The sequence below is a fragment of the Parambassis ranga genome, chromosome 15, assembly GCF_900634625.1.
Source record: "Parambassis ranga chromosome 15, fParRan2.1, whole genome shotgun sequence".
NCBI classification, from domain to species: domain Eukaryota; kingdom Metazoa; phylum Chordata; class Actinopteri; family Ambassidae; genus Parambassis; species Parambassis ranga.
The window spans coordinates 10,162,157-10,189,145 of record NC_041035.1 but is presented as its reverse complement, the minus strand read 5'-3'; the positions used below and the strand labels follow the sequence as shown (position 1 = coordinate 10,189,145).

The 26,989-nt window shown below is 39.0% G+C and overlaps 1 protein-coding gene across 2 annotated transcripts in view; it reads left to right on the top strand.

Annotated features, from left to right (window-relative positions):
* The window catches only part of LOC114447212 (glutamate receptor ionotropic, delta-1-like), a 187,060-nt gene that overhangs the window by 144,721 nt on the left and 15,350 nt on the right, over window positions 1-26,989 (top strand). For both annotated transcript variants that reach the window (XM_028423352.1, XM_028423351.1), the window contains 6 exons: window positions 3,425-3,478; window positions 11,144-11,317; window positions 14,431-14,592; window positions 15,658-15,777; window positions 24,195-24,296; window positions 26,006-26,203. In XM_028423352.1, the coding sequence (XP_028279153.1) occupies window positions 3,425-3,478; window positions 11,144-11,317; window positions 14,431-14,592; window positions 15,658-15,777; window positions 24,195-24,296; window positions 26,006-26,203 (810 nt within the window). The remainder of the gene's footprint in view (window positions 1-3,424; window positions 3,479-11,143; window positions 11,318-14,430; window positions 14,593-15,657; window positions 15,778-24,194; window positions 24,297-26,005; window positions 26,204-26,989) is intronic.

The window sequence follows — 26,989 nt, the reverse complement described above, 5'->3', positions numbered from 1 at the left end:
TTACACTGAGCACATCTTTTCACTTTCAGGAGATTCATCCAGCCGTCTGAGCTGTGCCCACACCTCCCCAACCCCCCCCCCACCTACCTATTTTCTCATCCTCCTAACCACAATTCCTCTCAATCCCTTTTCAGCTGTCACAGCTTTAAATTGGAGTTGGCATTCTCTGGCTTCCTTTGTGGCAGTTCTACTGTATAAGAACATGCCGGGGGTGCTTTGCCTCTCTGATTAGAGATCTTACTGTCGCCAGGCTTTGGTTGTATCAACAGTATAGAATATTCCTCAGATGTCACTCCAAAATCTCGTCTGCGCCTCCTTCTCCAACACCACATTGCTCTGTATAGTTTCAATGTTACATCATCTCCTCAGCTGAACAGAATGAAAGAAAACACACAAAGCTGAAATTACTCTGGCTGGTTGTCGATAGCATTTAAGGTCTCAAATGGAATTTTAGGCTTTGGTGTGATAAATTTTACGCAAAGAAACCCCTTAGTTAGTTCAACTGAAATAACACTATGTGCTATTAGAAAGAGGCTGATTAAGCAAAATAATGTAAGATTTGTGCTTAGACACAAGGTGCCTTTTATATTTAGGAGCCACTAGTTTTGAATCCTTTCAGAAGCTGCTGCATCCAGGTTTTTGTCAATTAAAATCTTATTTCTCATTTTAGAATTGAAGAGCAGCCTATGGGGGAAATGAAGGTGAATCAAAACAAGCAATGAATGTTAAGTCTTAATTAAGCATTCAGTCACATAATGTATTCATTTGAATTTATCAACAACAGCCACATTTTGCTTTCTTAGACAGTGTCCACAGTAGCTCCCTGTGTCTCGCTGAAGTGAGGTTAAGCATTAACTTGCAGACATCAGTTGAACAAGGTTTTATTTCTGAAGTGTCTACAGTGTTTTCTTTTGCTGTGAACTGATGCTGAACCTCTCAAGTCTTGGGTTCTGTTGTGCCCACGGCTTCAACAAAACACTGCATCCCAGCTGGTACCCATTAACTAACCCACACTAGAGCACTTGACTTTGTTTTTTACCATTATGGCATCTGACAGATTTTGTCTGGAACAATGAATGCAGTTCAAGGAGCTGTCGTTTCTCTTGAATGTCAAGGTTATTCTTCAAGGCAGACAATAGTTATCACTGTCAGATTTTATTTATATCATAATATAAATTAATGGATTACTCACACATGAATGGAGCTTGCCCAATTTCCCATCATACACATTTTGTATTTAACATATACATTTACTGTGAATTGTGTGCTGTGTGCTTGAGTCACAACTCATGGTTTCACTGAGGAAAGAGTTTGTTTATTTACGTTGCTTGATTAAAGCTATCCTCGTGTGTTGTTCATGGATAGATTGAGTGCTAATGTAATCACCCATGTGTGAAAATTAACCTGTAACAGCTGTTAAGAGAAGAAGAGCTACAGCTGAAACAGTCTGATTCAAAGATCCAGTATCCTGTATATTCATTACCACAATGTCCATTTTTGAAACTCTTCAAAGTGTAGTTCCACACAGCTCCTCACATACATCCACCCACACACACCCACACTGAGGAAGCAGTCTTTTTCTTTTTCTTTTTGTGCACAAGTTTAGTCCCTACGGCTCAACCTTGAACATTTCTAACCTTCCCTTCCCATCTCCAAATCTTGCTCTGTTCCACATCTACACACACACACAAACACACACACCCTTGTATGAATTGTCCCTGCATTTCACCATCAATTGTCACTTGCAGTGTGCTAAACCCAATGTTACATAAATAACAGTGGGAATGTGTCCTGATCTTTGATGCAAGTACACCAAGGTCTTTTGTTAAGGCCCAATTAGACAGCTTTTCAGGTCTGTCCATCTTCCTATGACTTATATTATGCTATCACCATAGACATTTAGCAGATTAGTACATCCAGCATCTATCAGGCACTTCACAGCATTCATTGATATCAAGATTTGACGTTCAAGGTTATCTTTGAAGGCCCATGGCCCTATACTCTGTAATTGTAAGCACAGGCCATCATATTCTGACCATGGAGGTAAATATTTCTCCTACATTGTTATGGTCCTCTTGCAGTTTGATGAGATCAATCTGCCAGTTGGAGGAGCATTAAAATAAAATCACGACTCTTCCAAGGTTATGAGATCGATTGGCAGCTTTTTGGTGATGTACTCTGCTCTGGCCATTATTGATGCGCACGCATGTTGTTGAGTGAAACTGCGGCAGGGTTGTTTTAGTTATATGTTCAGGCATCAGTCTTCATTGCTGGGTGTGAGAAGGATTCATTTAGATGCTAATGATAGCAATTTGCAGAATACGGCATGCATTGAGACGTTAAGCATGACAGATGTCAAGCAGGTACAGTCTTGTGACTGTGGTTGAGAAACTCCATAATGACATTGACAGTTTTGTTAATTCCCAGAGGTTCTCTGCATATGTAAAGAGAGATTGTTAGGTCATTCACTGTGCTCACATACAATTCACTAACCAGATTACACTCCGTTTCTGCTGTATCTACCTTATGGAGGGGTAAGGTAGAGGATTAGAGAGATCAGATTTTCCCAGCTAGAGTTATTGGCTGTGTGTGTAACAGAGTTTCGAACATATTGCTATGAAAGCAGCAGGATGAAAGAGAAGATTAAAACATGTATCCTTGTATTATTCCATTCAATGAGTGAATAAATCTGAAATACTGACAAAGCCGCCTATATATGTCTAAATAGGTTTTGGCATTGACATTTGTGCTGCATACTTTCACACTGCACATGTTGCTGACAATTTACAACACATTAGTCATGTTTATCTATATAGCTGAGCCTTCAGTTTCGCAGAATCATAGGTCACAGGTTTAGATCATATCTATCCAGCAGTGCTGCCTTCTTCTGTTGGCTCCATAATTTCTGTGTCATTATCAAAATGTATTTTATAAGGTAAAATTACTATGACAGTGGTGTGGACCTATTATATGCATCTAGCTTTCCATCCAGGTGTGCTCATCATAGCATTAGTTATAATGGCTGGTTTGTGCTGCAGACTGTGTGATTTTCATTATGTTTTTCTTAGTTTTTTTTTGTTTTTTTTCCGAATTTGTTCTGACACATTAAGCCAGCATAATCATTGTGCTGACATGTCTATGGCCTTGTCCATACAATCTTTTTGCTTTTTGTTGTGTTTTTCATGCCTAACCTTAACCCTAGCGCCATGTTAGGCAAAGAGAAGCCTGAAATGATTCTGCCAGCTCACGTTTGATGTTGTGCTGTTATGTAGCTTTGACGGAAGACCAAATTGCAAAAAAATTTAAAAAAGAAAAAAAGGCCTAGGAGCCCTGGCATTGATTATCTTAAAACTCAATGAATTTGCACACTGAAATTGTCCTTCTCTCTCTCTCTCTTTTTTTGTCATTTCATTTACTGCTGCAGGCTGTGGAAACCAACCTGGCATCCAAGGATAGTCACTGGGTCTATGCCAATGAGGTGAGACTGCATACACACACACACACACACACACACACACACACACACACACACACCCCTAAGTGAATATAGACGTTAGTGTCAGCAAGCTACAGTCCTACATGTTGCCAAGGCACCCACAAATATCAGGGTGTCACTTACTGCACATTCACATTCAGTGATAATTCAGTGTTTTTTTTATTTTATCTTGTTTAGGCCTTTATTTGATATTGTAAAATTGCTGCCCCTTTAATTGTTTATGTTAGTGTATCCCTCCTCTGTATCAGAGCGCTGTGTGTCTGACATTGACCTAATGGTCTACTAAAGTGGCTGTAGCAGCACAAAATTCAGGCACACTTTGTGAATACAAAATAGTAGCCTCTCTTGGATCTTTAGCTTTAGTGCTTTAGCTCTGCACTTCCATTTATTCAAAGTGAATTGGAGATGAGAGGGTGGGGCACAGGATTGGCCCTATACCAAAAGAAAAGACGTTAGATTAAAGGGTTGCTCCCAGATGACGACCAGGAATATTTTTTTAATGCCTCTGCTTAATGGGAGCTCTCTCTATAGCCATCACACATCAGTATTCACCTGTTTGTTCATGTTTTTTATTATATCAGGTTAAACCCCACATAATGTGACATATCATCTCATTATTGAAGAAGAAACATCCCCTCCTCACACGTACGGACATGTCATTACAACCCTAAACATGACACATATTGATTTAGGATCCATAGAGGGTGATGAATGTGTCCCCTAACAACATCAGTATTTAGGCAGCGTTGTGTAAACAATAACGTATTGGTAGAAAAGAAAATGACTATTAAAAAAACCATCTGTATTCAAATTGTTGTAACCTATTGTATTTAAAAATTCAGAGTGGAGGATTACTGTATGTTTCAGGAGCTTATATATATTGATTTACAAAAGTTAATGAGGCTCAGCGTGTTGAAAACCTTCTGCTATGTGCCAACTGAAATTACCTAATTTTAGGCTATAATGAGCTTTTATAAAATAATGGCCTTGTCAAATTTCCAGTATTCATTTCAGCATAACTGAAGTATTGACATATTATAGCTAATGAGACCTTAGTTCCTTGGAACCTTTTCTCTATCAGCATAAATTGTATTTTGTTGATAGGCTGTGATCTGAGATGAAATTTGAAACAGTATTCACATTTACAAACTCGTGCATGCTTCTGAGTCAATTACTACAGACCTCCACAAAGACATTAGCTTTAATTGCATCAGACTCTGGCAAAGTATGAACTAATGGCATGTTAATTTCTGTGGCGCTCGCTTAATGGTTGATGTGATGTGGCTTACTGGAGAGTTATCTCTCCCTGATATACATTTAAAGGAGCATAATATGCCCGTTTGTATCTATTAAGTTTAAAATGTATCCCCATAATTTTCATTTCTGTGCCCTCTCTGCTCCTCATGGTCTTTTCCAGGACAGCAAACAGAACTTTGTTCCCCCCTCTTTATCCTCACCCTTTGCTCTTCTGTCTGTCTCTTTCGCTGCCTTTCATTTCATCACCTTAAATAAACCGTCCATAAAGCTGAAAATCACCTTGAAATGAGAATAACACAGACATGTTGAGAAGACTAAAAAGAAAATTTAATTACTACTCATGTCGACCTATTTTTCTAACCGATGTGGCCTCCAGAGCTTGTCTCATACAAAGAAAAAATAACATGAAAACACTTAAAGTTGCTAACAGGTCCATTTTTTTCTGTCCTATGTTTCTCATACAAGCAACAGTAATTACCTTGTTAATGGAATCCATGTATGTGTATAACTGTGAATAATTTATCTGCTTATCATTAAAGAGGAAGGAGATTTAAAGGAAGGTGCAAAGCTAATTTGTTTCAATTAGCTTGTGATTAGATTCCTTAGCCGCTCCTAATGTGGCTTATGGCAAACTGCATATACACGTTTTTTTTTTTTGTATTTTGTTGTTTTCTTTTTTAATCACATTTTATTTAAACACCAGAGGAGAGCCAAAGTTATTCCACAGACTGTATCACTCTCTCTTTTCATAGCAGCTGCTGGTGCATGCTGTAATCCCACCATGCTACATGCCTATAATATACCTGGATACAGTTTCCTGCACTCAAAATCTGAAAATCCTGTTAGCCCAACCAGATGCAGTCCAACTGTATCACGAAATCCTGCAGGGAAATAACAGCTCCCTGCGACCGCTTTCCCCTGAATGCATCATCAGTCCCTGTGGACAGTTGCTGCTGTTCAGCTGGTCAAGACAGAGTTGTGACATACATTTTAACCAGGTGATCGTGAAGGCCCACTGTGACATGCCCACCTCCATCTTCTCCTCGCAGTCCTGCACCAGCCATTAGACCTCACACATTTAAAGCAATGTCTTACATTACACTTATGCTAACATGCCATCAATGTGTGGCAACAACAAATATAGATTTCAGGCAGCCTTATCACATTTCTAGCCTGACTCAGGATAGAAATGTGATAAGAATGAAGGAACGTGATGATGAGAAAATTACAGAAACAAAAACACTATTAACACTACTTAACACTGGAACAAATTCTGAGGATTTTATGTGCTTTATTTGAATTTATTTGATGAGTATACACACACACACTTACACACACAAAATATACCAGTGTAGGTGGAAAGAACTATTTTAAATAAAACTAGCTATTATTATTATTATTAGTAATTCTGTATTTACACTACCACAGTCTACCTTTGTCAAATTAGACAGAAGGGTTCTGGTTTGGCATCTCAAGTCATTGGTCAGCCTCTACAGGGTGTAACAAACAGCTGCAAAATATTGTAATATATTAAATATTCATTGCATAAATTAATGTGTTATTGCTTAAGACCAATATACAGTATTCAGAGATTTAGCCTGTTCCTGCTCAGATTGTTTTGGTTTCTTCACTTTGCACCACTTGTTGGGCTTCTGTTATGAATTTTAACCCAAGCAAAGTAATGTCACCTGTCACAATGTCAGCAAGGCTTTTCTCCAGAGACGCAGAAGACATTATCAAGGCCGCAGTTTACAATTATTTCATTATTGATTCATTTGTCTCTCTCTAAAAATTATAATTTCCAAAAGCTCAAAGTGACATTTTCATTCGCCTTGTTTTGTATGATCAATAAAACCAGACATTCAGTTTATCATCTATGACAAAGAAAAAAGTATAAATCCTACATTTTCGAGTGATATGTGAATGTAGAACAGAAACAAAACAACTGATCATAAAATGACAGGAGTAAATTCTAAAACAGTCATGCAGTAAAATAACTACAAACAAACAACAGTGTACCGTATTGGTACCGATGTACCGACCATAAGTCGCACCTAAAAGTCTGGTATGTAAATTTAATTCTCTCAATTATTTGAGTTTTTCTCTCAGCTAATATTCCCTCAGTTGTAAACATTTTAGTTTTAAGACACTAATGTACTTTAAAACCAAAGGAGTGGGTTTGAGTGGCACACAGTTCATCAGCCCTCGGGGTGTGAAACCAATTATGTTGGTCACAAATGACCAACATAATTGTTAGGAAAAGGGAGACAAGCTTTGAAATCTGTGTAACAAGTGCAGTGGGACTTAAAGTGCGCAGAAGGGCAAAGGGATGATAGGCAGGCGTGTGTCTCGCTAAACCACCCACTAAACCGGGGCACTCCAGCTGCTAGCACACAGAAGGCTGTCTGCCTCTGACACTGTCTGGGCGACTCAGATGGATTGCACATCCAGGGAGGATTTGTTGTTTTTTTTCCTCCCCCTTCAAAGGCAGGACGGTGACACTTGAGAATGTTTGATGGATTAGGTGGTTGTGCCTGCTGTGACAGACAGAGTCGAGGAGGACAGTCGTGATATGACTGATGTCCTGGGTAACTGCCCATCAAGCAACTGAGATGGAAACCCTTTTCTACTGATGCAATCTCTGCCACACCACATAGTGGGATTTTAAGGGGGATTTCTGCAGAAAGTCACTTAAAAAGACCCAATATATATATATATATATATTATTTCCAATTGTCTTGATGCTTATTCAATAGGACTGTACAATTATCAAAATGCTGGATTTTCTGTTAAGGTGATTTATATCATTATCCACGATGAGCATCCATGCAGAAACTTAAGTCTGATGTCAAAAAATTATGTATTCAGCCAGAAGTAATGACCATGGGAATCATCTAGCGTTCATAGTCATAAATCTAAAGAGACCCCTGACAAGGTATTCCTTTCATGAACCACGTTATCTAAATGTTACAGCAGTTACAGTCACAGTCACTTCATGTCATTGGGGTTAATAAGTGGGCAATTCAAATTATACTCACAGACCCACAGCAGGATGAAATTTAAGTGATGAAACTCTCAGGATAGTGTAGGTTTGCACTGTGCGTACAGTTGGCTGATCCTACTGCTCTAATGTACAATGAACTGTGTCATGCAAATAGTTTTAAAACAAACTAATAACATGTGGACTAATTACTATGATTGTTTTCAGTCTGCTTATTACATTTGTGATAATCTTAAGTGCTAACTCAAGCATAATATCTGTTCTTTGTGAATTTAATCTTCAGACAGGCTAGCACTGAGGTGATGGAAAGCAAATAATATGTGGGACTATGTTACCGTTTCTGCCTGCTCAGACCATATGTTGTTTAGTCTTTATTTCAGTTTTGCACTTTCAGACAATCATAAACTACAACCTGTAATATGCCTTTCCTTACAGCATTTTTAAAACTGGATGTTGATCTCTGACTGATTAAAATATGTTCAAGCCTAAACAACTCCTGTTCTTCCACACCCTCCAGAATTACCTAGTTTTAGCCATTTGTGTATGCACTATTGATTTAATGCACAAGCCACAGATTTATGATGTGCCAAAGCTGGAAATGATGCACCCAACACAGGATATTTTAACTACAGTAACCTCCCCACATCAGAAATATTGATTCTCTCCCTCAAGACTGACCTCTTTACAGTGTTTATCCCACTTAACTTTTTTCTTACTTTTTTATTTTGATGTTTTAATCTCTTGATGTTTATTTTATCTTGTATTGTATTTTTGTTTGTAATTTATTGTGTGGCATTATTGAGTGTTGAGAAAGGTGCATTCAAATAAAATTATTATGCTTGGGGAAGTGACATACTGTAGAGCCAAAATTTAGCTAATGTGGTTTACTAATCTTTTTTTTTTTACTGGCAGTGCTTGAGAGCATCATTAATAAAGGCCAATAAAACCCTTAGCTTAATTTACCAATTTGAGGATTAACTGATCATTAGAAAGTAACTGGAGCTCCTGCTAAGGCAAGTCTGTGTGACAGCACAGTAACCTGCAGAAAAGAGGAGCTTGTGCTGTCACCATCTTGGCAGCGCCTGAGTCCAGCTAATTACCAGTTGATCCAAATATTATTATTAATAATAATAATATTAGGTCCTCCTCGTATCTATATATTGAGATACAGTAATCCTTCCTCTGGTATGTAAGCATGCAATGTGCTGGAATCTGACTAAACACTATTAAACTTGGTACAGTCAATGTTACCAGGCCTTGTGCATATGTGAAACAGTGAAAGTTAAGTCTCGTAGTGTAGGAGATGGTCTGCCACATGGATCTATTATATTTGTCCTCACTGTAACAAACAAGCACTAATATTATATATCATTTCTGTGCCTTTGTTGCATGTAGGAGGAGAAGGACTTTAATTGTGAAATCATGCAGTATTGCATGATTCACGGACAGCTACCATCTGTGTTGTTTAACGTGGAAGTAGAAAGCTTTGGAGTGTTGATACCGTAATTGGCTCACAAGACATTGATGACTGAATGTTAAAGCACATTAAGACAATATTTGTCACTAGATGATTTTCTGTTCTACCTTTCAACTAAGCACTTTTTTGTAGGCAAGAACAACTCAAATAAGTGTCATATCCACAGAGCTTTGTTCTTCATTCCTGACTCTCATTAGCTGTCTGCAGCTTCAAAGCACCTTAACTTCTAATTAAATGACTGTCACTGTTATTACTGGTAAGATTTTTATTTATTTCTAGTGAAAGATTACACACACAGAATAATAAGCAGCACAAAGAGGATAATTTAGCCTATCTGTCAGCTGGATTTGATTTGATTAATGTATTTTGGTCGTCAGCTGTCATTGAAACATGGCCGCGCTGTAATCGTTTTTTTCTGACCACCAAGGAGCTCAGAAACTGGAGTAACAGTGTGATACTTTCAGATTTTAAAGCATGTTATCTGTCTGTGCCAGAAACAGGCATCTGCAGATTAATAAACCTTATGGTGCTTAAAGAAATGTAGTTAATTTGCCTAATATGAGTGTCATTAATATTCTTTTGATATATTTTTAAGTGTTAAAATAGTGGTGACTTAATGGTCTGTATTTTCCTCCAACTAAAACCTGGGTTGGAGGCAGATATTTTGTGAGCGGTGTCCCATTGGTCAGTGTCACACCCGGGTCAGATTATGACATAAATGTCACCTGTGATGGTGACAGAATACTTGGACCGCGTGGCACTAGAAGTTATTAACTTGGACGTGAGGGTTCAGCTCTGTGAACCATACAACATAATTTGTCTGATTAATGTGTCACAGCAACTCATGAATATTCAGGCTTTCCACCTGAATGACTGCGAAGAGTGAGAGAAAGGAAAAAATAAATGAGCTAGAATCACCTGAGGAGTATTTTGCTCACAGTATATACACATAAAAGACCTGGGGAACAAGTACTAAAAACACTATACTGTGGCTTTTTATGACATGAAAAATTGAGATGGAGGTAAAAGGGAGAAACACACAAAAGGAAGACTGAACATAAAATCAAGTTAGGAAAACATACAAAGATTAAAAGTGATAGAGAGATAACATTCAATAACATTGAAACCCACGTTGGAATTAAAGCAAAGGGCACCAAACAATGAGAGACAGCAGGAGAAATGAGCGGTAAGTGTACAGAGATAGAAGCGGATAGAAGGAAAGATATCTCAAAATGTCTGATTAGGAAAACAGATGAAGAGCATGTTATTCAGGATATGTGGTGAGCGATCATATCAGCATAGAACTGCTTGAGTTTTGACCTCACAGCTTTTATTTTGTCAGATAGTACATGAACTCAGCGTTTCCCAGGAGACTCACTGTCTGCTACAGCATTGACCATTGTCCTGCTATGTAGACTAGCAGTCAGCGTAGAGTCTTAAGAATATTGATCTGTTTCTTCACACAATCACCCCCAACAGAACAGAGGTCACCTGCTTTACTATTGTGATGGATAATCAATTATTATTGATTTGTCAATCTAATGTCAAAAACAAAAGTAAGAGTAAGCTAGGTTATGATAAAAATAAGGATTGCGGTGTAAGGGATTTTTGTCTCTAAACACTGACAGAGGCTCTGTAAAGTCCTTAGAGACATTTTGTTTTTATAAAAGACACCATACAAATAACATTGAATTAAATGAATGCTGGAAGAGAAGTGGTTCATATTTTGTCCTCAAAATATAGTTGAGCACATAGCTTGAGTCGCATTAACTTGTTTAAACCATCCTTTCTTTAATTGTTTCCCCCCTTTCCAGTATGCCATCTGATATTTTAATTTCTCAGGAAGCAGGCCTGGCAACTCTCCAAATAAAATGTGCCAAATAAACCTCTCTTCTGTTATCTTCTTCTTCAGGAGGTGAGTGATGCCGACATCATGGAGCTGGTTCACAGCTCTCTGGGGCGGATGACCATCATTCGACAGACCTTCCCGCTGTGGAGGGACACTAACGTCCGATGCATGAGGAACAATCATCGCATCTCCTCCCTGCTCTGTGACCCACAGGAAGGCTATCTGCAGTCCCTGGAGGTACTGTTGAGTCTGCTGAAATTGTGTCACTCCCATTGTATTGGCCTGCCATGGTTCACCAGAAAAACCCATCAGAACTGAATATTATAGGAAAGTGCAACAATATCTAAAGTGCTAAAACCGATAGAAGTTGGAGTCATTGGAGAGCTCCCACCTGCAACTCCCAACACTGAAGGTGTGAATGTGTTCTGGGGAGCAATGTCAGGAATGCTTTGCAAGTGGCTGATGTGTGCATTCCCTATTTAGGGACAAAACATACAGGCATTCTCAGAGCCATGTAGCACATGCACCTCAATGCAGGAAAGAGAGCACAGGCCTGCACCTTTGGAGAACAAAACTGCCACTTAACAAACACATGACGACGAGAGTTGGCCAGAGAATATTGTAGCAAATCTGAGCTGAGGCACCACCTACCAGCATCCCTCCCCAGGACATCTCACCACCATTCACACTTTGGTGCATGACAGTTTCAGATCATTAACCAGCCTTCAGTAATATGGATATTCGACAAGTACCACCTACAGATGGCCTTAAATAAAAACAGTCAGTTAAGAATGATGTAAACGTTAGGAGTCCAGACCAGTCGCCTTTGTTTTAACACTGAGATACCATGGATGACTGAGACTCTTCACAGGCATAGCCCGCTACATACATTATGTATGGCTTTCCAATATATGTTTTAGAGGTGGCCGTAAAAGGTAGACATGTTTTCAGTCTGTTACAGTGAATTCCAGTGGTGGAAATAAATGTAACAAAACAGCCACAGAAAAATCCACCCTCTGAAACCTCCATTGTCTCAGACTCAAAATTGGCAGTGTGCTCCAAACAACCCCAGAATCTCAACATAAGCTACTCAGAAGTTTTGAGGATGGTGAATGCAGTACATAAAGCAGTATGATGGATGAGGCTGTAGAGTTTTTGACTTGTGGCAAGGTTGTGTTTTTTCTTTCTTTTTCTTTCTTCTGTCTTTTTTTATCCCTTTTGCTGTGAGTATTTATAGGACAGTGACTTTGTGTTTTGGCAGCAGCTAGCACGTTCCATCCACTTTAATCAGGAGTAACACATGAAACAAGCATGTTGTGGCCATGTTAGGATCTGTATACAGCACATATGCTGTAAGGGGTGGTGAGCATGATCTCTGCTTAATGCCACACATTCGCCACAGCATAAGGTACAGTCATGGTGTAGAACAGTACAAGTACTACATGAATACAAATATTAAATGATTATGCATGCAACTGGGTATATATTACAGTCCCAGGTAAGATAATTATGAGGGTCTTGAATGTCCGTGAATATAAATCACCACCAGAGAAATAATTGGCAGAGTGAGTTATTCTTTTAAATAGTTTTTTATTAACATGCAATTAGGAATATACTGAATTTGAGGATAACTATCAGTAAACTTGTCAGTTTAAAGAAATTTCTGCAGAGGAAAGTACTATACTCTGCCCTAAAATAAATTCCTGCAATTTGTATTAAAAGTTATCAACGAGAGAACCAAAGAAGTTTCAGTAAATGACAAAAAGATTAATAAAGAAGATTTTCCATATAGCGTTATTATTCCTCTGGCACAATGTCATTCTCTTCTTTAGGTCTTTATAGTAACCTTGCTCATCCTGCCACTCATTACATTCGATAGAATTAAGAGTGCCTCCATACACCTCTCAGACTGTTCTTTTGCTCAATCCATCTGGACTGCAATGGCTGCGTTCCCTGTAGCTCTAATGAAATGTTCACATTCCTTTTTATCCATAGTCCGGGCAGATGGCAAAACCATGTGGTGCGTGCACCCACAGTCCTCAATAATTCACATGAAAGAGGGTTAAATATCGGCTAATGGCAGTTTAAGCATTCATCAGAATAGTTAGACACTGAGGAGATTGCAGTGTTTCCCTGTACTAATCTCTCTCATTGCACTTTTAGCTGTGATGTGACATCACAGGTTCAGAGCTACCTAGCTGCATTTGACCTGCAGTTAGCTTTGGATGCAATGACCTTAAGTAAGTTGACTTACGAAGCATGTTTTACCATTACAAGGGTTGATGTGGAGTCTAAGAGGACAGTCAAATCCACCGTCTCACAAAGACAAGAGGCAGTCGACATGACTCCTGACAGGATGATCTGCAGTTTAAGGGGAAACAGTCAGACTGATGGGAGTTCTGAAATTCATCAGACAGGAGATCACTGAAGCTGAAATGATTGTTGTTTTCATATCACACCACAGTGCAAAACATTTCACCAGCTGCAGGCAGTCATATACAATCATTGTTAAGCAATTAGCCCGAGTGTAAGGCTAGAAAGGGTCTTACAAATAAAAGGGTAAACCACTGCCTCCCTGTCGAGGGCCTGGAGGATGACCCCTATCCTGGAGGCTTTTTGTCGCTACCATCAAAAAGAGATTGTTGACAAGATCAATCATATCTTGTAACATCGACAGAGCTGGGTGTCCTACAGTTATCCACAATGAGAAACAGATTCAGCACCTCTCTTATGAGGCATGCAAAGAGAGTACCGCTGGGAGACTACCTGTAAAGGGTTGCACTATTACAGCAGCCTACTACATGCATCTCTTGAGACGACCAAAGGAGAAAGTCAAAAGGATTTGGAGTGGGAAGCTGACAAGAGCAGTGCTCTTCTACAAGTGCAGCATTCTCTCCCACAAGTCATCATTGGTGATGGCTACTATCCAGGAGTTTGTTGAAAATATACAACTTAGGCCACACATTTATCAGTCAATTCAGTTATATGACTGTGGAGAGTCATGAATGAAGAAAGAAACCCGGTTTTCATTTCAAAACCACCAGGCAACCATGACATTGTCAGGCAAAAGAAACACCCTCTCACCAGTTGTAACCAGTTTCCACTCTCTCCCCAAGCGAGGAGACAGGATTTTATTCAGCACTGAAAGTTTTTTGTAGTTTTTTTTCACCTCCAAAGACTGCAGCCAGACTGGAACCATGGGGCTGTGTGATATTTCTGGGAGCATTAAAAACTAATATGTTTTCTTTGTTGTTTCCAGGGTTTCTGTGCTGCTCTGTGTTGCAGAGAACAAATCGTCAAATATCTAAGAATACATTTTTCAGTATTTCTTGTTGTTCTCTCCCCATTAGGTGTCCAATCTCTACCTGTATGACAGTGTTTTGATGCTGGCCAACGCTTTCTATAGGAAACTGGAGGACAGAAAATGGCACAGTATGGCCAGTCTTAACTGCATGAGGAAGTCCACAAAGCCATGGAATGGAGGATGGTCAATGCTGGACACTATCCAAAAGGTATATGAAAAAAAAAGTACTTCTTCCTAATTATTTTATTGTAATTGTGAGTTCCCTGTGTATCTTTAGACATAGAAATTGTGAGGCAAGATGGCCCTTTTGTTTCTTTGTTTCTCCACTGAATGAAAAGTGTGTCTGGATTATGACATCATAAGGAGATACGCTCTTCTGTTCAAAGCATGTAATCAGCTGTATGAGTTCTCCTGCGTGGTTTTCTCTAGGATTTCCATGGCGATCTAGAGACATGTGGGTTTACATTCATTCATTAAACATTAGTATTATATAAGACCAGGAGCTGTTGTAAGGAATTATGAATTGCTGTTCATTTTCAGTTTCCCACCAGGAATCATTTTTTGAGTAGCTGCATACAAAATTGCACAACCATGGATTTATGACCATTTTTAGCAAATATGATGGACTATACAGCCATAACACACAAAAAGAGAAGTGCCCTGAAAGAGGCTGATTATGTAATGTGATCCACATTTGGTGCTGTGATGGATTTGTGGCTGATTCTGGGCTTTGATCTCTTTATGCTTGTGTACTCCTCTTGGGTTTCCCATTGAAATAGGGCCTCATATACCAGAAAGGGACTTGATGTTATCCATTTTAATCTGTTAATGGATTTTTTTTCATTGTTCGGAAGTGGCATGCTGGTTTAATCTTAAATGTAACATAAGATGACCACATGGGGCACAAGGGAACAACAAAAAAGTGGTGGTCATCATATTCTGATTTAATTATACTTTAACAATGCCTCATACTTTATAATATCTCACTTTCTCAGTGTTTTCTCACATTATCCCTTTTTATAAGCTCCTACAAGCATGGCTGAGTAGCACACATATAAAGTTTGTGAGTGTACAATTAAGGGGATGATTTGCATACATTGTAAAGTATGATTTTAATACTGAAAGCCTCCCATTGATAATAACATGCTGTAAAACATCACAGTTAAGTAAAATGATTTTTTTTTATAAAAAAAAAAACACACTATTGATTTTTTATCTCTCCTGTGTTGTGACATCTCATACTGTCAACTGTCTTCTGCTACTGTCACTACAGGGACGGATCAGTGGCCTGACAGGCTTGATGGACTTCCGTGCTGAAGGCTCTAATTCTCATGTACAGTTTGAGATTCTTGGGACCAGCTACAGTGAAACCTTTGGGAAAGATGTGAAACGGGTTGGTACAGAATCATTTCTATATGTCAGTTGAGGATTTTTTTTAACTTTAGCTCTGTTCTAAGATTTACCAATGATAGTTTGGTGTATGCATTGAAGCACCAAAGAACTCAATCAGAGCTTCTTTACAGTAGCCAATTCCTGAAGCTTTTTGTTGGCCGTTTTGCAAAGACTTATGTAACATACAATCCATTGTAGGTGTTGAGAGAACAGCAGGTACTGTGATAGCACTGGTGAAAATAGCTTTTTCTAAGACATTGTCACAATGTGACTGTGCAAGAAGGGAAATAAAAGTAAAATTTCTATTACTTTTTAGGCCGTCCCTAAAAAGCTCCTGAACTTAGGGAGTCGTTTCCAGTTTTGACCGGTGACCTCCATGCATCTGTGTCTTCCTACATGTTCATTATCAACCTGGTCATACAGCTTGTTACCAAATAGGAACAAATGTCCCAAAGAGATTCCTTTTCTACTTCCTTTTCAACACTAAAATTCTTTCCTAATAGCCAAAGAATCCAGGCTATTTTTTATTTTATGTTATTTTTTACAGGAACATCAAGCAGAGGTATCTAATTTGCTAGTAGGAGTAGGATAAAATAAGCTACACTCTGATCCCTGAGAACTGTGGTCACAGGTCTTCATATTTATCAGTGAGGTGTCAGGTTTGCAGGCGCCCTCTACTGGAGACCCTGAATTAAACAGATCTTTGGGATAAAATCTTCCTTTTTATCACACCTAAACATCTTGACTGGTCATAACAAGTGCACCTCTTGGCACCTGTACTTACAAACAAGCTACGACTGTATATTAGGTTTAGTTTTGACAGAACACACAACACAGAGCCTCCACTTTGCATGTTTGATCTGTGGTTATGTGATGGGCAGAGACATGATGTGCATGTCTTTCTGATAACAAGCAGGCTGTGTGAGCTGATTGTGGCCTCCACTGGGAAACTTGTTGGATCTTTGAGTGTTGTTGGGCTGAAGTGAGAGATTGAGTGTTATTTGTGCTCTTCACTCTTAGCTGTAATTTGTTTGTCGCTGTTTGTCCTGATTCAGTCAGGGACTTTTTGCAGAATGAGGAGAAATTGAGTTTCTTGGCAATCTATGTAGAGCAGGACTGACCAGAAGCAGTAATGAAGATTTAATCTCCTCTCAGCCTAACTGAAATCATGAAGCCAATTCATCATAATGTGGCCATTAGCATTAGGTAGGCACACACACAGAGACAGACACACACACACACACACACACACACACACACATAGAAACACATAGAACCCCAAAGAGCCTTCACAAATAAGCGTGTTTTGTACACACTGTTTTGGATCACAGACAGTGATAACATGCAGCCACAATGGGGGCCAGGGAGGACACCAACATGTGTGCGCTTGTATCTCAAAATCATTAGAGGCAGAAGGGGACAGCAAGGCCAGATAATGGGATGCCAAATGCATTCAGTACTCTTGTTCATTACCTGGTATATATCTGAGTGGCTGGCCACTACCTGGCAGAACGATTTGCTGTGAGAAAAAAGGCATAAATTCATGTACTTCTCCTCCCTGTTTCGCTGTAACAGGTTAGTTATACATACATTCGGCATGCTGCTTGGTCCGTTTTATGTAAAACTGAGAGCACATGACCACATGGTGTTCTCTGCATTGTACAGCCATGTTCCTGTGTCTTTTCAGGCAGGCTGTAACTGTGGATCCATGTTGTGCTTAACCAGCAGACCTATATCCGTCACTCAGAGCCATCCTCATTTTGTCCCTTTCTTTTATCTCCCATCCTCCTCATCATCTCTTCCCTGGTCACTTCTTGCCTAACCTCTTCTCCTCGTTTTTCAGCCCTGGTTTTCTCCCTCTCCATCATCATTTATCTGCATTCAGTCCATTTTCTTCCCAGCCTGATGGCTCTTAGATGAGGCGTCTTTCTGGTTAGAAACTGTAATGAAGACTGAAATACTATTTCCTGGATGGCTACTGTGAGTTTTCTCCACCATCCAGTGCTGATGCAGAGTGATCGATGCTGTTGTTGTTGTTGTTTTGGTTTCCCAGTTTGCTCTTATTGATGTGTCAGTTTGTCTCTAAGGAGATATTGCTAATGACTTCCAGCTTACACGAAGCTCTCATAGTGGAACATCCATTCATTTAAATGTAATTTTTAGTGTCTTGCATGCATCATGCAGTAGTTATCTCTAAAATGTTTCCAATGTAGTAATACTGGCATTATTACTCAAAATGTGGAAAATATTGCCCAAATGTAAATCTGCTTGATAGGCAGTTATACGTAATGCAGTCAAAATACATCTTTCATGATGCATAACATGATGTAAATAGTGTATATTGTGCCATTTTAAAAGCCTTAAATACTACATGGTATGGCTGCCTGAGACATACTATTGGTGGGTCCAGCAGCTTTGATGTCATGCCAGCACAAATGAGTGTTGGGCAAAGGCTGTATACAAAAATGAACCAGAATAAGCATGTCCATCCAACTCTGCTTTCCCACACTGCCCCTAGGTGCCAATAAATAGAATTTATGCTTACTCCTAATATTAGACTAATCTGCCATCCTTTTAGAGGCAGCTCACATTTGATACTCTGACACCAGTATACTGATACTTTGTTGCATCAGCCACTATGCTTGGATGAAAGGACAGAATTTTCTTATTGGCCATCATCACCCTTCAACTGACCGCTTCTGATGTTGATGATAGTGGATGTAGGGGGTCAGATAAGCTTTAATGTGGCACATTTCATGTTGAAAACAGGCAGAGGTTGAAAGCTGATGCATTCCTCCCACTGCTCAACCCTATTTCTCACTGACTCATGAAGCAGAAATGACATTAAATAGCCTCTAAAGGGCACTTCTCTCGTGCCAACAATAGATCTGCAGGGGGTTGATAGGGCTGTTGATCTAGCGATTAATTTGCCAGGCACAGAGATGTCTAGCTTTTAGAAATTCACTTCCTGGCTCCTGCTGTGTTTTGAGACCTTGCCTTCCTGCTTGGATTTTCTCCCACAGGTGGACAAAGAGCAGTAAAACGAGCCACTAACATTTCACAAGCCAGAGTAAACAAAAAATCAACAGGACCATTACTCGAATTTACTATTGGTGCAGTTCCACCAATTATACTAGCTGGGTCTGTGCTCTCATTAGATAATCACCCATCTCTAAAGCAATAATTAGGTTTCCATATTAATTTCATCGAAGCCACTGTAAGCGGTGCCAGACACCTGCTAGAGCTGCAATTCCACAGTTGACGATTGACACCAATAAAATTAACCAATTACTTAAAGATCCTTTAACCATATCCAATTCAGTGGTGTGGAACACAGCATTGGTTTCAAGTTGCAGATAAGCAAAAACACAGGAGTATTGTTTAATAATACATTAAACTGTTACGTGCCCAAATTGCCTTTTCTCACAAACAAAAAAAGCATTAAAATGTCCATACCCACTTGTGGCTGTTCCATCAGTACTGCCACCCTGCACTGGCAAAAATAAATCCTCTCGTGAGTCTCGAATAATTGGATGAAAAAGTGGATGATATTTCTCCACATCCCTTAATGTATTCTCTCTCATGTGCTCCAATGAATTATAAAAACAATAGCTAACAAATGTCATTCACCTTAAAGCCACTGCAGAACCTGCTGTTTGTTGCTCTCACTTCACAAGGTGAAGTAAAAATAATTCATTTTTTCAATGGGTGAAAGTCGGCACCACTGCTCTTATCACTACTAAACTCTGCAGCACTGCAGTGTGCAATCAGCCAGCAGATCTGTGTGTGTTTCTTCAGCATGACAATTTATGTGAAACAGAGGGGGCAGAAACACTGATTGAAGTTACAGACACTGCACCTATCTTCTCCCCAAGATAACGCAGTGTATTAAAGTATATGAAGCAGTGCAGTAAATAAATGCAGGAATGATGGAAAACTTCTTAATGCATTCTGTAAGTTGTTTCTCTTCCACAGAGAAAATGAACTCATGTTTCTTTTCCTTTTTATTCATTTCCTTTCCCTCCCTTGTCTCAGTTTTCCTATTTTGCTGTATGACATACTTTTTATGGAGTGAATCCTGCCTCATGTTTCTTATTAGAGGTTAGAGTGCTAGACCGACACCATGTCTGCCAAGCTCATCTTTAGTATATCAGGACAGATAAGAAGCTTCTTCTCTTGGCTAATTTAAATGGCTGGCTTATTTTTGGCTGTGGTTCTGGTGATTAGAGATAACTCTACTGGCACCATTCCAGCATTCTCTTCTGTTGATGGAGCAGACAAAATGGAACGTAAAAACAAAACAGCATGTTTGCATTTGTACTGACACATTGTGATTGGATAGATATGCCCATAATTATGAAAGGGAGACTATATAACTTCTGCTGAACAGCAGACGTAGTGACATTCTTTATGTTTTTGTGCAATTTACAAAAACACTCCCCGCTTCCTGCTGTGTTCTGTGCATGGTGTGTTTGTTTTTACATTAAAACTTCTATTCACATCATTGGATTCAAAAAGGCATGCAACACAAAAAATACGACAAGCAGTTACTGTTTGAATACTGCACACTGTGTGTGTTAAACACACACACGCACACTGCCATGCCCTCCAAGTTGCTCAGTCAGACAAAGGAGTGTGGGTCAATAAGAAGCTAGTAGCATGATGGGCTTGTCAATATGTGAGGACCTGACGCACTGAACTAGCAAACAAAAACTGGAAGCAGAACTACTGCAATAAATTACACTTGCATGTCCATGATGAGGCTATTTGTAAGAGTTTTATGGGACACTGTAATTATGACAGTTTTGGAGCTCTGAAAGCAGGGCTATTTGATTCCCATGCTTTTGTTGTTTTCAAATGGTCATTGGCATTTACTCAGATGATTATTCAAAGAGACAGTATCATGACCATTTTCTAAATAGCAGGCCTGTTATTGATGTGACTTTTCAAACATCATATAGCAAAATCTTGTTAGCACAATAACCTCCATTTTCCTGACGGATAAGCGTTTTTCCTTAGATATTAAAGGAATATCACTTCAGGTAAAATATCTAAAAGTGACCTAAAATTGAAGGTCAAAAATTAAAGGTAGGGTAGGAGATTTCATTCTAATGCACTTTTTGTTAAATAAGTGTAACTTCTCTTTACAATCCGATAGCAACCGATTAGTTTGGCCGTTTCGCTTTAAAACGAAGAATATTAATCATCTATGGAAGCTATAAAACACTGAAAACATCAGCCAATCCTACGAGGCGCACCTGCATGAAGTATTGGCTGGTTGGCTGCCCTCTTCCTGCTCGGCGCGCACCAGAGAGGTACGTGCATGATGGCCGAAGTCACTGGTTGGGAGGCGTGGCTTCGGGGTGAACTCCGAGAGAAAGGTTTCTTCTTCTTTCTGTTTTCTTCAAACTACTAAAGAAAGATAATTTTTTTGAACTCTGCTAATATGGTGATATTGTCTTTGTAAACTGTATTTTTATATCAGACTTGTTGACACTGAATTGTTGGATGGTGTGTTATAGTGAACATTTTTGGAGACTCTATAGATATTTATAAAAAAGGATATCGGACACTTAAGTCACATTTCAGCAACACTTCAAAGCATGAATAAAGCTAGAAAACTTTTTTTAGGAGCTTTGACATCAAGCAACAATAATCCGTTTTTCTCTCACATGTTGTTAAGCACTACCGTGTGTCTCTGTCGCATCTTTAAAGTCTCATCATGTTTTCTTTGTTATAGTCAGATACCTCATGCACAAATAACCAATTTCCAAACCTGGAAATTAAACACAGTAGTGTGGCTGTAAAATGTAGGTGGTGTGTCTCTGCTGCATGTGTTGTGTGTGTGACCTTCCCAGTGGCATGCTGGAGTGCAAAGCTCTGTGAAGTAGAAGTGTTCATCTTTAGTGTTCTTCAGTTTACAGAGCAGAGATTGCTTAGTGTTTTTGCACCGAGGACAAAGCTGCTCATGGAGAAAATAGCCCGCTGTGAAGCAGACACAGCAACTCTGACTGACATTTTGCCCCAGTGCACACACAAACACACGCATACATAAACAACCACATATGCAGATGAGCCAAGTCAGTGCAAACACTTCAGATACGGCAAATGATGAATGGACAACTGTTAAAAATCAGTGGTTATCAGTGATACAAAAAATAATAAACCTGTGCTGATGTGGTCCAAGCTGCAGTGACAACTGACTGTGTGAAGTGTGGATTGTGTGGATTCTGCAAATAGTACAGCCATTGGACAACTAGCATGTAGTGGCTGCACCTGCATTGGAGGAACTCACTCTCCATACCAGCAGGTGGCAGGAGTCTGTTTTTGAATTTCAGAAAGGGAAACCGGAAGAGTTTACACCATGTGTAAACAACAGAGTGCTTGGTTTCATTTTCACACCAGTCTCACTCCTCACAGATGGACTGCCTGGTATTTGGTTTCTTTACTCCAGATGGCCAAGTCCATGAAATAATTTGCATAAAGTAATATAAGGATGAAAAATAGGAATTTGTATGTATACTGGCTCGTGTGTGTAGCTTACTATTTCTTCTTCCTCGTTTGTTGGTTTGCGATATTGTACAGTCTGATCTCTCCACCACAGGTTCAACACATTCTTATAGCTGAAAAGCTGTAAATAGAGGTCCTCTATATAAATTAGGGGGGAAATACCACAAAAAATACAACCATAAATGCTCACCAGCACCAGCAACATTGACACTTCAATGACTTATACTTATATCATGGGACTGATACTGCAGTCCCATGCTTTTAGCAAAACTGTTACAACCACACCATATTGGGTTACCAGTGTGTATCTGCATTCACATTCTGCAGCACATGCCTAGTTACATACCAAGATTTCCTCTTCAACACCTATTTCACATTATATGAACAAATAGCCCTACAAAGCTATCTAAATGCATACAGTACTTCATACCACTGCATTGTATTTAATACGAACATCTGTTCCCCATTACACTGACATGCACACCATGCTTAAAGACCTTTAGAAGGCAGCATTCATGATTGCTGTCCTGTTTACAAACACCCTCACAAGCTGGTGGGTTATAAGCACGATTCACTTCATCACTTGACTTCATTGATCAGTTTGCAGTAAAGCTATTCATAGCAATGCACTAAGATCAGGCATGTGCACTTGAAGCATGAGTTGTTCTGCAGATAGGCTGTGAAGAACAAAAATTTGTTTAATTTAAAATACAATTATATATTTTTCTGATGTTTTTGCAAGATTGTTTGAATGTGCCAACTGCTTCCATTTTATCCACGGATGAATGCCTTTGTTGTTGCCTTTTGTATTCAAAGTAATTGTTGTTTTTCGATTGCATAATTGTTTGTATTTTACAGTTTGCTTTTGTAAATGGTGTCAGTGGCACAGAGTTTTCTTTGTTCAACTTTTTTTTTCTTCGAAATCATCAGCAGCCAAAACGAACATCAACAAAATGATGATTTTAAAAACAACCAGAACCATGATGTTCAGTTTTACTGTTCCTGATTTTCACACCCCAACTTCAGAGCCTGTGTTTAACAGGAGCAAATGAGTTATATAAGCTGTCTGTAGGATGTAACTGTGCCAGAACTGTCCATTTTCTCTAAGAAATTACCCAGGCTGAATGCAATAGTTCAGTAATGGAGGTAGTTTATCAGTAACACACAGAAGTCAAAAATTGTCTACTACATGAGTGAATTAAAAAATATTTGTTAAAAATATCAAGCAGAGAGTGCTATGTATCTGGTTAATCTGGAGAAATCAATAATTCACAATGAAAAGTTAAAAAAAAAAAACAATAGCTTTAATAATGCATCAATCTACTGTGTCAGTGCTTTGTTGTGGAATACTGTGTGTTTCTGTGGAGAAGGTATCTCAGCGCGTGCTGTTCTTTGACCTTGGGCCACCATTCTTGTCCTGTCAGCTCAAATCTCAAAGACCACTCCAAGTGATGTGTCAGAATCCTCCTCCAGCTCTCAGCGCTGATTAAGAATTTAACAAACATCAACTTCACTACTGGAGACACAGCTCAAAACGTTGACAGCGTGGAATGAGAGTTTCCAAGCTAAGGGTTTAGTTTAGATTCAAGAAACAAACTCAGATTGATCTGTTTTGTTTGTATCCATCATGAGCTAATTAAAAATATATTATAATAATGATGCTCTTCACACTCCTCATCTTCATTCTCACCTCTAACTCCATGTACATGATTACTGATAAAGCATGCTGTACATTGCTTAGAATGTATGTCGATACTTTTTAGCTATTCTGAACATCAACTTTTTGTTTTTTTGTTCTGAACAGTATTAATGTGCCTGTGATAAATGGAGTAAGGAGGTGTATAGAAGACCAGCTACATTCTCCTTTTTATCACTTTTGTTCATCCTATTTTTCTTTCTCCTTATTAGCTGGCATCCTGGGATTCTACTCGTGGTTTGAATGGTAGCCTGAAGGAGAATCGGATCGAGAGCAGTATGCAGGGAGTGACACTGAAGATTGTTACATTACTGGTAAGTTGTGGGAGTACACTGAATCTATTAACACTTGGCCTGAGTAGGCAAATATCAGAGTAAGAAAACAAACACATCAACACATGTATTTACTTCTTCTTTGTACCCACATATAAAGCTGCAGAAATACTAAAACAATATGTATTCACTTGGAATCTCAACATTGATCACTGGCATGTTTTTGTGTGCTTATGTCTGCTTTACAGATACATGAGAACAAATACATTATGGATGTGTTTAGTTTTCTATAAAGCAAACAGATTAGCATAAATATGAGGGGAGCTGACAGAAAAATCACCTGTGTATATAAATATAGAAATAATGGGATTTTACAACGTTGTGTCTGAAAAATAATACATACAGTAGAAAACAGGTTCACACAGAGGGTTATCTTTTGGAACCAGACCCCATGACAGCCGAGTTTCTAACCCTAGCTCAGGATTAGGGTTAAAACATCAAGCGCTAAACAAAGGAAATATTTCCATAACGAAGGGAGGCATAATAAAAGACAGGTCAGAAGCAGTCACAATCATAATGTTATACTAATGTTGGAAACTTTTCTTAATGTATTAATTTATAACGTTGTCATACCTGGTTTATTCCTTTCATATTTGTGAAGTTTTGCATCCTATTCTACCACTATCCCACTCAGATAATCCAACCAAGGTCTCTTAGCCTCCACAGATCCAAGGGTATGTTGTGCTTTTGCGGTTAGGGCTCTGTCCTTCTACAACTCATATCTTTCTGTCAGAAAACGATGCTCTGTCGGATTTATCTGTATCTTTTAGTTTCATTTTGCTTTAAATCTTTAATTAAAATGACAGAAATGTGCAAATATGCTTTATAATATTACTGCCCAGCTGTTATGCTCATAAATAATGACCAGCTGATGAAATACCAATTAAGTCTAAGAGAGTGCAAGAGTTACCTTCATCCATCCCTTGGTCTTCTGAACCTGCTTCGCCCTGTAGTTGTACAGAAAGGTGGTCATTGTGATAGAGGACACTACACATAAAAACCCTTATTTATGACATCACAAGAACAAACACTGCAGCTTTTCTTAAAACAAACTAGTCCAAAGGAAAAATCTCCCACTCCCCTCCCCCATTTCCTCTTCACACATGATTTACCTGCGCCATATTTATTCACATAAGTTCTGCTCAGCTCTTTCCTGGCAGTCTCACTTAATCAAGTCATTTGCCCCTGCCCACTTTAACAACCCACCTTCCCTCCCCTGCTCTCTTTACTCCACCTTCACCCATTTAATTCTGCCCTGACACTTTCAACTCATAAAGAAGAACCATGGGTGGCTGCAATAAATTTAAAATGGCAATTTCCACGTTGATGAACCAGAGCAGTTGCCATGGCGCCATGTGTTACGGGTCAACAGTTGCTGAGGAAACTCTTTTATTAAAATGAAGTTTAACTTATATCATCAAGAAGCACTTCATAAAGGTGTCACCCCTCAGGTTCTTAAGTTGACTGAGTGTGTCCTCGCTTCAGTCACCGATCTGGCCCTGAGGGGATTTTCGTGCAACTTGATAAATGATATACCTGTGATTAAATACACACATATTCTACTTTTTTTCAAAGTCCGAGTGCAAATCCTGTCCCCAGAGATAACATTCACCTTCACGTTCTTTGGCAGGTTAATTTTGTGAGTAACTAATTGTACTGATTAACTAATTGTACAATGTTAATGCAAACAGGAGGAACCTTTTGTGATGGTGGCAGAAAACATTCTGGGGCAGCCCAAGAGGTACAAAGGTTTCTCAATCGATGTGCTGGACGCCCTCGCTAAGATCCTGGGATTCAAGTACGACATCTACCAAGTCGGGGATGGGAAGTATGGCTCAGTGCTGCCTAATGGATCCTGGAATGGAATGATTGGCGAACTCATTGGCAAGGTTGCACTGGTTTCTTTTTTATCCCTCTCAATCAATGTCCAGCTTTTAACTGCAAATATTAGTTTTTTTCCTCTGGGAGTGAGGCCATGTTGTGTTGTTTTGAAATGGGACGCCAATAATAAGGCTGAGTAAAAGTGTGAAAGAACAGGCAAACATTGAACAGGCCAACAACCTACATTTGCAAATCAGTTTTAGTGGGTGGTATTCCAAGTGGATCTGATTCTTATAGTCTGAAGGGAAAAATATTATAGATGATAATAATAATTTTTGCTCTCTTTACAATGTAAACCTCCATTGATTTGTTGATAAATTGTCTTTAAAAGAAAGTTTCAGGGCTGTTACATCTGTGATAATGTTGGCAATTTTAGACATTTAATTAAATAGGAGCACGTGCACTCCTACCCTCAATTCGTGATTTTTTTAGTTGTTCAGAGCAAGCTTTGTAAATGAACAGTGACAGTGAGAACAATGTGGTGTTAAATGTAACAATATACAAACTGATGGTGCTTTCTGTTTAGAAGAAACAGCCTTGACACTTGATCAAACACATTAATTGTGTTTCCTCAGGCAAGCAATATTATCATTTGTTGAGGATTGATGACCATATTTTTTTCCATTGTAAACGGCAGGATAATACAGACTTAATTCCAAGATTGATAACAACTGCAAACATCCACAAAGGCTAATAATTTCCCACGTATTTGTTTTTCTTTTGATGTCTAATACTCTGTCCTGCCAAAATGTTAAATTGGTCAGGCTATTTCTAAAAAGAAAATTCACTAAAAC